General features: G+C 49.1%; 1 protein-coding gene across 1 annotated transcript in view; it reads left to right on the top strand.

The window, feature by feature from the left end:
• The window catches only part of VPS45 (vacuolar protein sorting 45 homolog), a 61,655-nt gene that overhangs the window by 26,951 nt on the left and 22,130 nt on the right, over window positions 1–12,574 (top strand). The window contains exons 13-14 of the mRNA XM_055000252.1: window positions 221–342; window positions 10,137–10,268. Coding sequence (XP_054856227.1) covers window positions 221–342; window positions 10,137–10,268 — 254 coding nt within the window. The remainder of the gene's footprint in view (window positions 1–220; window positions 343–10,136; window positions 10,269–12,574) is intronic.

Here is a 12,574-nt window from a genome sequence, read left to right as displayed (position 1 = left end):
CTTGCATCAGCTCAGCAAGGCCAATTGATGATAACATGTGATCTTTATTATTGATTGTGTTGTGTGAAATAATAATAATAATAATAATAATAATAATAATAATAATAATCTGTAACCTCCTGAGTCTGTTCATTGATTTGTGCGTGTGTTTGTTCTAGCGCACCCATTAGGCTTGGGACTGCCCTCTTTCATTGTTTTTGTTTTGTTTTCTGTAAAACAGGGAGTTGAAAATGTGTACACCCAACACCAGCCGTTATTGCACGAGACCCTAGATCAGCTCATCAAGGGAAAACTGAAGGATAACCTGTACCCCTACCTTGGTCCCAGCACACTTCGTGACAGGTATGTCAACGCTGTGTGTGTGTGTGTGTGTGCGTGCGTGCGTGCGTGCGCGCGTGCGCGCGTGCTTTTCTGTCCGTAAGGATCACAGGTCGCCACACCAGCCCTTCCCGCTGAGATGGTGATTTTAGTGCCTTTCCCTCCCCCTGGCAACTCGGAACAGTTCAGCATCCACTCGCCCTGCACTTCCCGGTGACCTGACCTTGTCGGATGTGGCTGCTAAACAGGATGGGGGAATGAACCGAAGGGCTGCAGAATGACTCCTTTTCTCTGTTGCCTCCCCCTCCACCGGGCCTTGGGCAGGTGGACCTCCCGCCTTCTTTCCAAAATAGCCTCAGTTTCGCCACTTTCATGCCTCGTGAGTCCCTCAAGGAGCTCCCCGTCTCCTTGCAGCCGCCCTGGGAGAAAGAGAAGGGTGAAAGAGCGGCATGCCCCAAATCGCCTGGTGTCAGAGACCCTGGAGTCCAGCAGGCTTCTACGCTCCTCCTCTACCTGGCATCCCTGTTTAAACCCCCCCCCCCCCATAAAAACTCAAGAATGGTCACTGCCTATTGTCTCCCACCCCAAACGGGTTTTCATTCAGCTGTGTGGACATTTGGGGACACCTCAGTTTCTCACACAGATCAAAGATTCCTGTTCTGGAAGGCGCAGAAGGCTTCAATCCATAGACATGAGGAATCCAGTTGGCCACACGGGGTCTCCCTGGTCCAGCTACCATGGTCTTCTGCCTTTCAGGGGCCCTCATTTCTGAAGGAGACAGGGTGGGCCCCCAGGCAGCATGAAGGCTCTGGCTTGGTTGGGCCTGGTATCCATTCCTGGTGCCTGGTCTTCTGCCCTTGCCTGGTCCACAGGGCAGGACTCCATATTTTGCATTGGGAGCCCTCGTGGCATAGTGGATCAAGTCGGATTAGGATCCTGGCAGACTTGGGTTCAAATCCCCAATTCCAGCATGAAAGCTCACTGGGTGACCTGGTAGCCAATCATACGCTCTCAGCCCAGCCTTCCTCGCAGGGTTGTTGTTAGAAAATGGAGGGGGGAAACGGTGTTCTAAGCCACTTTGAGGCCCAACTGGAGAGAAAAGTAGGATACAAATAAATGCAAAATGCATTTTGTTTCCCAGCTTCTCCAAGCCTCCCAGGCTCAGAACCAATCCTGGTCTAGAAATGTTGGGTTGTACCACATCATCTGGCAGGCAGGAGATTACATTTTTCATTAATAATTCCATCCAGGCGGAAAACAGCACTGCGAAGATTGGCTAAACCTTTCTCCCTGGAAACATTACAAATATGACACCTTCTTTTCCAGTATGAGGGGCAGCCCATTTTTCTGCAGTCTAATTCTGTTGCATGTCCTTGGGCTTGGCCTCAGATATGGCTTCTCAGAGCTCCACAAGGTCCCACCCTCCCAGTGTTTCTGGGGCGGGGGGGGGGAGATTGCCCTCATTCCCAGAGGGAGAGAATGGGCTCTCGAGGTCTCTCTTCTCATCTGAGAAAGGGTGGACCCTTGCATGTCCTTAGGCGGGGCACCAGTAACCAGCCAAGACTCTTCTAGCCCCTGCACTGAGAGTAATCGCTGAAATTCAGCACCCTGCGGCTGGAGGAGGGAGTCAGTTCACCCGAGAGCTCCTGTCCCAGTGCTATGCTTTAGGGGGAAGCTACTGTTGTCGTTGTATCTTGGTTAAAATATTTCTACACCACCTTTCTTCACCAAAGGCAAACCAAACAGTTTGTTAATTTTCACATAGCTGGGCCATAGAATCATAGAGTTGGAAGGGGCCATACAGACCATCTAGTCCAACCCCCTGCCCAGTGCAGGATCAGCCTAAAGCATCTCTGACAAGTATTCAGAATTTTAAATTCACATGGGGCAGGTTTTTTTCCCCTTGGGGGGGAATGTGTTGTGGCTTCCATATTTGTTGGAGAAATAAGCCCCCATATTGCTCTCAGACTAGAATTGTGCAAGGAAAAGAGGGGGGGGGGCCGTGGGGGGTTGCAGTATTTATCAGAAATCTGACCCTCCCTGTGGATTCCGCTGGCCCTTATGATTTCAAGGGGGGGTTCTTATGTGGTTTGATTCATTGCTGCCTACCATTAAAAACTATGGAATAGAAGCCCAGCGAGGTACTTGAAGTCCACGCCCCTGGACTTTTGCTTCAGTTTGCTGCAGCAGAGTAACATGGCAACATGGTTATCATAAAAGCTGCAGTTCCCATAAAGTTCTATGTCCCCAGGGCTTCGTTTTTTTAAACTTTTAGGGGTGTTTGAGGTCAAAGAAGAAAAATAAGTGATGTGAACCAAACAAAGTTACTAAAAACGTTAGGACATTAGATTAAAAAGATTTGCTCCGTGTGTGTGAGGGGGGAGTGGGAGGAGGCTGCTAAATGGAAAGAGCCCTTTGGAGGATTTGTTCCTGGTGAAGCTGCAGCAGTCTGGCTCTGCTGCAGTCCGGTGTGGCCTCTTGCCTTGGGGCAGGTGTGTGGATCTCGTTCCAGGAGTTACGCAAGAGCATTAGGGTGGTTTCGCCTCCGGCTGCCCTTGTATGAGAGAATACAGGTGCTGATAATGGCCATCAAATTACGTGTGTATTTGGGGAGGGGGGATTTCACATGGCCACACTCCAGATATTTTCCGTTGTGTTTCCAGAGTTGCTTGTAGCGTGTCGTGTCCAAACTAAATAAATCAAGAACAAATAAATGATGCCCAGATCCACTGATGATCGGCTTCCGTGAAAAGTTCCTGGCAGAACCGAAGGGGATCAGGGGGCGGATCCGGCACCTCTGTTCTGCTCATGCCAGTGTAATGTAGTGGTTAGAGTGTCAGACTAGGATCTGAGAGGTCTAGGTTCGAATCCCGGCTCTGCCGTGGAAGCTCAGTGGGTGATCTTAGGGCAGTCACACCCTCTCAGCCTGACCTACTTCACAGGGCTGTTGTGAGGATGAAATGGAGGAGAGGACAACAATGTTAAGCCTCTTTGGGTCCTCACTGGGGCGAAAGGCGGGGTATAAATGAAGGAAATAAAATTTTAATAATGGTGATGTCAGTTTCCCCGGCCCTCTCGTGTCAGGGAAGTCTCCTTATGTCGGAGGGAAGAGCTGCTGTGCGTGTGATCCAGCACCTTGGGTGAGCAGGAAGGAATGTCGGAAAGGGTCATTAATATCTCCAGCTGATGTTTGATTATTGTTACAGTTCTAAAATTGAATAAAAATATTTTTTAAAAAAAATATCTCCCGCTGCTGAAGACGTGGCCGTGGCAGGTCCTTCCCTCCTGCGGCCTTGCAGCACACAGTATTGCGATGTATGCGATAAACTTCGTTCCCCAAGAAAAATGCCTTTTGTTACGAATGCCCTCCCATCTGTACCACTTGAGGGGTGGTGTGGTGCAGTGGTTAGACTAGGACCTGCGATGCTCAGGTTCAAATCTCTCGCTCAACCATGCAAGCCCATCAGGTGACTGTGGGCCCATCGCCGTCTCTGAGCCTAACATACCCTCGCAAGGCTGTTGTTTTGAGAATTAAGCAGAGGAGAGGGGGATGATGTGAAAAGCTGTTTCGCATCCCGGATCAGGGAGGAAAATGGGATATAAATAAATGATAAGGGTTCACTGTGACAGCCTCCCCCCCCCCCCCAGTCTGTGTTTGAAAACTGGCTTCTTTCTGTGTTCGTTTCCGAGTCTTGTGGGGGAGGCCCCAGAGCCCTTCGGAGCACACCAGTGCCTTGGATTGTTTTGGTGTGTGCTCTCTTCTTTCCTCCATAAGCTGGCTGGCTTCATTGGTACAAGAGAGAGCTTGTTTTTTAAAAACACATCTGCTCCAGGCTGTGTCATCAGATGCAGTCGCCCCCGTTCCCAGGGAGCCAGCACCCAGTGCCAGCGCCCTCCCTTCTGCGTCTCTGTGTGAGCAGAAGTCACCCACTCCTTCCCTGGCAGAAAGGTTTGTGTTGTGGTGGCAGCGGTGTGTCTGTGTGTGGGGGGGGGAGGTGGGGTTTCAGTTGCAACACCTTCATAAGCACATATCCCGAAATAACAACCTTTTAATTCTAGCTCGTGTTTCCCTCCCCTCGCCTCCCGCATCATCTTCTTAATATGCTCGTAGGACAATCACAGAATGAAAAGAGGTCAGCCCTAGGATCCTTGCCTTGTTTGTCACCCTGAAGTAACCAAATATATTATCCTGATAGAACCCACCCGCTCGGCAGGCTGTGTGTATGCCCAAACCCTTCTGCCAGGAGAGGGGGCATGCTAAGCACGCCTCTCGCCCCCTGTCGCAAGCGCAGGAGCCCCCAAGCGGGCATTGCATGCACGTTCTTATTTGCCAGGGGCCAGGCACCGGATCCCTCAAGAAAGAGCTGCTTGACGGATGCTTGCACAGCATAGTGATTATCTTCTTTCCGCCCACCCCAAACGCCGTGTGACTAACGTCGGCACTGGTGCACAAAACCTGCGCACTGTGTTGGTGAACCATTGAGACCCGCACAATGTGACTCTCTGCAGTTGCTAAATATATCCAGCTTAATCCTCGGGCTGCTGTACAGGAAGATCTTACATTTTGTTCCCAGTGGGGTGGATGTGAGAAGCTTCTTGTCTTTTTATTCCTGCTGAGAGAGCTGTGTGAACTTCTGACACTTGCTGTACATCTTGCTATTCCAAATGTCTTTGCTGTTTTAACTGGTCCGGTTTGTGCTCTAGAAAGCCTTTCTGTTCTCCCCCACCCGCTCCTACCCTTTTCTTTGCTAACCATCTGCAAAATGAACCTCCCAGCATGCGCTGAGCACCATTTTCTGGCACATTCTTGAGCCTCTTCGTATTGCAAAGGAATCTGTTGTGACTGAAAACCCTTGTCCTTTTTATCTTCTGTTACAAAGCTCTAGGAGCTGTTAACAGCTACAGCAGAGCTTAGCAACAGGAGAGGAGGCCCAGGCTGGGGATGAAACAGAGACAGGGGAGGAGAGTAAAGCCAAAAGCAGGGCGCCACTGTGCTCCATGTGCTCTTGGTGTCAAGCAGAGCATCTTTCACTCCCCAGTCTTTTGTGTGTTAAATGTGCCCTCAGGTTGCTTCAGACTTACGGTGACCCTATGAATCAGTCACCCCCAAAACGTCCTGTTCTTAACAACCTTGCTCAGATATTGCAAAGTGGAGGCTGTGGCTTCCTTTACTGAGTAAAGCCATCTCATGTTGGGTCTTCCTCTTTTCCTGCTGCCTTCCACCTTTCCTAGCATTATTGTCTTTTCCATTGAGTCTTGTCTTCTCATGATGTGACTAAAGAACCATAGACTCAGTTTGGTCATTTTTGCTTCTGGGGAGAATTCAGACTTGATTTGGTCTAGGACCCACTTATTTGTCTTTTTGGCTGTCCACGGTATCTGCAGAACTCTCCTCCAACAGTACATTTCAAATGAACTTTCAGATCCATACATAGCAATGGGGAATACCATTGTTTGGATTATCTTGGTCTCGGTCTCCAGAGAGAAATCTTTATTGTTAAGGATCTTTTCTAGTTCCTTCATGGCTGCTCGTCCAAGTCCCCATCTCCGCCTAATTTCTTGGTTGCAGTCTCCCTTTTGGTTGATGAACCAAAGAATAGAAAATCTTTAACAGTTTCAGTTTCTTCATTGTCAGCCTTGTGTGTGTGTGTGAGTTATATGCCATCAGGTCACCTCTGACCTATGGCGGACCCTATGAATGAAAAGCCTCCAAAACGTCCTATCATGAACAGACTTGCTCAGATCCTGCAAACTGGAGGACGTGGCTTCCTTTATTGAGTCCAGCCACCTCGTTTTAGGTCTTCCACTTTTCCCAGCATTATTGACTTTTCCAGAGAATCTTGTCTTCTCATAACGTGACCAAAGTACAATAGCCTCAGTTCTGTCATTTTAGCTTCTAAGGAGAATTCAGGCTTGAGTTGATCTACGACCCACTTAATTGTCTTTTTGGCTGTCCGTGGTATCTGCATCTGCACCACATTTCAGATGAATCAATGTTCTTCCTGTCAGCTTTCTTCACTGTCCGACATTCACATCCTTACATAGCAACGGGGAATACTATAGTTTGGATTATCTTGATCTTGGTCCCCAGAGAGACATCTTTATCTTTAAGGATCTTCTCTAGCTCCCTCACAGCTGCCCTTCTGAGTCTCAATCTCCTTCTGATTTCTTCATTGCAGTCTCCCTTTTGGTTGATGATTGAGCCAAGGAGTAGAAAATCATGAACAATTTCAATTTCCTCATTGTTAGCTTTAAAATTGTGTAATTCCTCAGTAGTCATTACTTTTGTCTTCTTGATGTTCAGCTCTAATCCTGCTTTGGTGCTTTCTCCTTTAACCTTCCTCAGTAGTTGTTTCAAGTCTTCACTATTTTCTGCCAGTAACATGATGTCATCTACATATCTCGAATTGTAAAATGTTCCTGCCACCAATTTGGAGTTTCCGAGAGAGGGTAGGGGGCACCACCACAAAATGGCTGCTGGGGGTGGGGGGAGCAATCCATCACAAAAGGTTTGGGCGTCCCAAACAAAGCATTCTCCTATGGCAGGGGCAGCTATTTTTTAGTAGGTGCTTTCTGCAGAGCCAAAGTTGATGCCTCTTGTGGTCTTCTGAAGCACTTCTTGTTCCAGTGAGGTCAAGAAGGACCAGGGTTGGCTCTGTGTTTCATGGGAAAGGTGTTTGGGGAATGAATTAATGGGTGCCAGGAAGCACATCTGGGTGAACCATGGTAACCATTGGGGGTCACTGCTGTAGAACATGGCCCTGAGTCATCTGCAGTGCACAGGGGTTCCTAGGGCTTTCAGTGGAAGATCCATGCACAGTGGCATGATTGCACTGTAGTGGTTAGAATGCTGGACTAAGATGGGAGAGACTCTGGGCCGGCCGCTCTCAAACTAACCTCCCTCACAAGGCTGTTGTGAATGTAAAAGGGGTGGCAGACACTACACATGCCACTGTGAACTCCTTCAAGGAAGGTGAGGAGGAAAATGTAGTGAACTGGTAGAAGCTGGAAACCAGCTGCAGGAAGTCCATTGGTCAAACACCCCTCATCCCAAGTAGAGATGGGCACGAACCTAAATATGAACCAAAAAAACCCACAAACCAGCCCTGTTCGGGGTTCGCGAACCTGGGTTCGTGGAAGCTCGTTTCCACGAACTTCCACGAACTGGACTACTGGCTTGTTGGTTTGTATTGAAAGGCCAGTTTAAATGGCCATTTCCCCGGGGGAAATGGCCCTTTAAACGTTTCCTGCCAATTGCAAGTGGCAGGTCCCTTTAAACTATCAGCTGGCAGGCGGCAGGGGGGGATCCTGTTTTCGGCTTCCTCCGCCGCCCTGTAGGCCCGTGCGGCAGCAGAGGAGGCGGAAAAGGGCCTCCCGCCCCTCAAATGGTAGCCACAGCTGCCATTTGAGGGGCGGAAAGGGCGTTTTTGGCCTTCTCCTCTGCTCCGCGGGCAGCGAAGGAGGCCTCCTCCATCCCAGCATCAGAGCTAAGGTAAGTGGGGGGCTGGGGGTGGGGTAGTGGGGGCTGGGGTGGGGCCGTTTAAAGGGCCCTGCCACTTGCAAGTGGCAGGTCCCTTTAAACTATCAGCTGGCAGTTGGCAAGGGGGTGTCGCCCCCTGCCACCTGATAGTTTAAAGGGTTCTGCCACTTGCAAGTGGCAGGAAAGGGCCCTTTAAATGATTATATGCCCCTTTCCCTACCGGAAAGGGGCATTTAAACCCCACAAACTGGTTCGTAACTGGGCCAGTTCCGTGCCAGTTCATGGTTCGTGGAAACCCCATGGTTCAGTTTTTTTCTGGTTCGTGCCGATGTCTAATCCCTGCTAGGCTTGTGCTCTCATAACTAGCACTGAGCTTTTATGGCAAGTTATTAAGTGGTAAGTACAGCTGGTTTGCAGGCAGAGCCGCCCTCCTGGGTTCAGTCCTTGGCTCTCCAGTTCACAGACGGCAAGGAAGAGGACTGGGAAAGGCCTTGAGCTGCCCTGCAGCTCTTCAAGCTGCTGTTTCTGGGCTTTGTCTAGCGCTGCATAAGGCAGCACTTCTTATCATCAGCCGAGAGCCAGAGGAAGAGGCTGGATTTTCCTCCCATTGTATCCCCAACCTACAGACTGAAGAGGTCCAGTCCAACCACAGATTACAGCTTCAGTGGAAACATCCTTTTTATTTATTTAAAAATGTTTCTACCTTACCCATCAATCAAACTGATTTCTTAGGGTAGCTTACGAAGAGTTACAATGCAAAACAATAAAGCCCCAAGGACAATACAAATATTTATTTTTAAAAAACAGTCAAAATTAAAACATTAAAGCCAGCAAAGCTACCAAACACAAAAATATTTATATTTAAAAAAACAGCAAGTCACAGTAGATACGTATCTGACGAAGGGAACTGTGATTCTCGAAAGCTTATGCTACATTAAAGTTGGTTAGTCTTAAAGGTGCTACTGGACTCTTTTTGACAGTAGATACGGTAAGCATAGTCCAGCAAATACATCAAGGGGGAAAAAATTGTGAGAGAACTTTGAGAGGACAAATACATTATCATTTGGCTCTGGAAACTTGAGAGGCTTGGCACCAGGCAGGTGGCTGAGTGGAGAACATTTCACACTTGGTGCCACAGCTGAGAAGGCCCTGTTTTTTGTGGCATTCTGCTCTCCTTTTGAACAAGGAAGGAGGCAGCAGAAGGCTTATGGTGTGGGCCTCTTTTGCAGGGTAGGTCCCTAAAGGATAGACAGCCCTTTAGGCACCGTGATCCCAAGCCGTTTATGGCTTTAAAGGTGATAAGCAGCATTTTGCCCAGAAGCAAATAGGCAGCCTTAAGCTTGGCAAGAGATGTCCTTGGTAGGTAGGGCTAGTCAGCCGTCTAGCTGCTGCTGCATTGGGCTCCTGTTGAAGTTTCTGAGCCGTCTTCTCAGGCAGCCCCAGGCAAATAGCATTGCAGTAGTCTAGCCTGGATGTGATCGGAAAACCTTGTCTGTAAGCCTTTGTGTCTGTGTGCCTTTCCTCCCCCAGGTAAATCTCATGTTATTGGAGTGGCAGGGAAGGGGCGAGGTAGCATAATCCGCTTGCAATACTCCCTGCAAAACGGGGGTATTACAAGTGCCCTTGTCACATTATGAAAGTTGGACCGGTCACCGGTTCTGAGTAAGCATGCTTGCTAGGCGACCAGGCAGCAGAGCTTGGCGGGAGATGACAGTTCTTAATTTTCCTGTTAAGCATAGACAGGCGAGAACCCACACAGTGAATTTAGTCCAGAGAAAAAAATACACAACCAGTGAAGATGTTTCAAAAGAGAGATCGTGTGGTCAAACCTATGGGCTCCAGTCAGCAGATGAGCTGCTGCATTCTGCACTAAATGAAAGTTCTGGGTTGTCTTTTAGAGCATGGCCTGTTTGGCTGAGTCTAGAAAGGGAGATAGTTTACATACAAGAGGTAACTGGGGAAGCACTTCTTATAACTGTACTTGATTTTTCAGCAACACAGTTCGACCTACAGCTTTTGACCGTTTCCATCCAGAGAGGGGACTGCAATTTCCTTTAGAACATCTTTAGCTTATTCCTCCTCAGCCGCTTGACCGTAGCATCCAAGCACTAGTAAAAACGGGGGGTTTTGTACTGCCGATGAGGCTGTGTAACACCAGGCTGACTGGACTGCTGCCGGCCCGCACCTCCACCCAAGTGCTTTCCTGTGCCGATTCTGCCTGGGCGGCAGGGGCAGGGGTCTCACAGTTTCTGTAGGGCAGTTCAGCAATTAGCTTGCTCTGCTGGCTTCCCGTCTTTTCCTTTCAACCGCTTTAAACAGCAGTTTCCGTTCTTTACAGGCCACAAGATATCATCGTGTTTATTATTGGAGGGGCAACCTATGAAGAAGCCCTGACGGTTTATAACCTGAACCGCACCACTCCCGGAGTCCGGATTGTGCTGGGCGGTACCATTATCCACAACACAAAAAGGTAACCTGAGCATTGAAGTTGTGTCAGAGTTCTGCTGTTCTTTTTAAAGAGACCAATCTAGGGCTAGAAATGGGAATCAATAAACCCATTTAGAGCAGAGCAATTCCGTGAATGTGGTGGGTCGAAGATGCCAGATAGCGCTGGGTTGTTGGTTGAACTCAGAAACACCCCCCTCCCCCGCTCATGTTCTTTCTCTAACGAATTAGCAAGTTGACTCCTCGTTGTGTGGCAAGTAAAATCTTGGCAAAAAGGAATGGAGTATGTATGACCTTTCCCCCTAGAACAGTCATGATGGTCCCCTAGTTGAGACTCCGTTTTCCGTCTGCTTTGTAATCCTGGTACCTGCAACTCATTCCCAAGAATGTAAGAACAGCCTTGCCAAATCAGACCCAGGTATGTCTAGCCTGGGGTTCCTCAGCCTTTTGGTACATGGGGGCCACATCAGAGTCTCCAATGTCTAAAGAGGGCCGTATCTAAAATCAAAATGTAACAAAATTATTAACCTACCTATTTAGATCAACAGTAAACATTCAGAGGTCAATGAAGAAATGTCGACTTGAATGCAATACATCGTGGAACGATAATTTACTGTTGAATCCTTTTATCTCGCTACACATGCTTACCTAGTCAGCGTGAGGCATTAAAGTCAAGGTCCACCCCACTCTAGCTGCTGTTTGCTGGGGATCTTCATTTCGATCCTGGCAAAGAACAGACGAGACCCTTGCCTCTGCCGTTTCTCAGGAGTATCGGGCCATATGCACAGGCTTGGAAGGATTTTTTAAAAATGGATTATGAATCTGACCTTCTGTATAGCAGAGTTGCAATCCTAAGTACATTGAATACTATGAGATTTATATGCAGGGTGCGCATAAGCATCACATCCTGCCGGCCAAGCCTCGGTCATGAGAAGCAAAATGTCAGCCGGGGGGAGGGGAACTTGGCTGGAGGAAGATGTGGGAAGGGGGATCCCATAATAAGCTTCCCTGCTAAGGGAGTACTCCTTCCCGCTCAACCCAAGGGGCCGCTCACCCGCTCCTGCAATCACAGATGCACGAGAAGACTCCTAGCTGGAGTGGGGGGTGGGGGGCGGGGAGAGGCAGAAGCAAGCAGGGCCAAAAGTCAGAGCGACCAGCTCTTGTCGAGGAAGGAAGAGGGCTTTTGCCTGCAGCAGCAACCTCACCAGTCACCTGGGAAGCCCCTCGGAGGAGCCTTGATGAATGCAGCCTCTAGAAATGTTTAGCATGCAAAACACTTTGTATCCTTGGGGGGGGCGGGGGGCAAGAATACCAGCCCTTTTACTGTCCCTTTCCTGCCTTTTTTGCAAAAGATTTTTTCCCTGTACCGTTCACACAGCTCCCTTACGCACATTCTCCCTTACACACACATGTAGCCTTCAACATAGTAATGAATGGAGAGGGGGAATGAAAAAGCTGACTAGTTTATTTATTTTATTTATTTATTTACATCATTTATAGTCTGCCTTTCTCACGGAGACTCAAAGCGGATTACACAGTATGAGGTTAATACAATCAGTATCAAGTACATTTCAGTACAATACCATAAGGTAAACAGATACAAGTTTAAAAGACATAGCGTTAGCGAGGATCCAAGACAGAGTAGAAAAAATACTGGAGCAAAACATAATCAGTTCTAGTACTGGTGGTACGTAGGAATACATATTTAAAGCAGTAGATAATATATACGGCTGAGCCCCGTGGCGCAGAGTGGGCAAGCGGCAGTACTGCAGCCCGAGCTCTGCTCATGACCCAAGTTCGATCCTGGCAGAAGCCGGGTTCAGGTAGCCAGCTCAAGGTTGACTCAGCCTTCCATCTTTCCGAGGTCGGTAAAATGAGTACCCAGTTTCCTGGGGGTAAAATGTAGATGACTGGGGAAGACAATGGCAAACCACCCCGTAACAAAAAGTCTGCCAAGAAAACATCGTGATGCGACATCCCCCCATGGGTCAGTAGTGACTCGGTGCTTGCCCAGTCATATATAAGGCAAAAATAGTGCTGAAGACTATGATCCCCAACTCGTTAGTGAAGCACAGGTACCTATGCTTTGCCCAGGGCCGGTGCCACCATTGAGGTGGTGAGGTGGGCGCCACGGGTGGTGAGGCGCTGAAGGGGGCGCCAGAGGGGGTGCCAGGAGCGGAGGCACGCGCCACGGAGCTGGCATGCCCGGCCCGCAGCTGCTGCAGCCGGCCAGCCCCGCACCGCTGCCACCAACACGCCCCCGGCCAGGCACAGCAGCCACAGGCCAGGCACGGCAGGTGTCCGGGGCAGAGTGCAGAACCTCCCCAGCCA

The sequence above is a fragment of the Eublepharis macularius genome, chromosome 1 (assembly GCF_028583425.1).
Source record: "Eublepharis macularius isolate TG4126 chromosome 1, MPM_Emac_v1.0, whole genome shotgun sequence".
Lineage (NCBI taxonomy): Eukaryota > Metazoa > Chordata > Lepidosauria > Squamata > Eublepharidae > Eublepharis > Eublepharis macularius.
The sequence above is the reverse complement of the archived record's forward strand: the minus strand, read 5'-3'. Positions and strand labels throughout refer to the sequence as shown.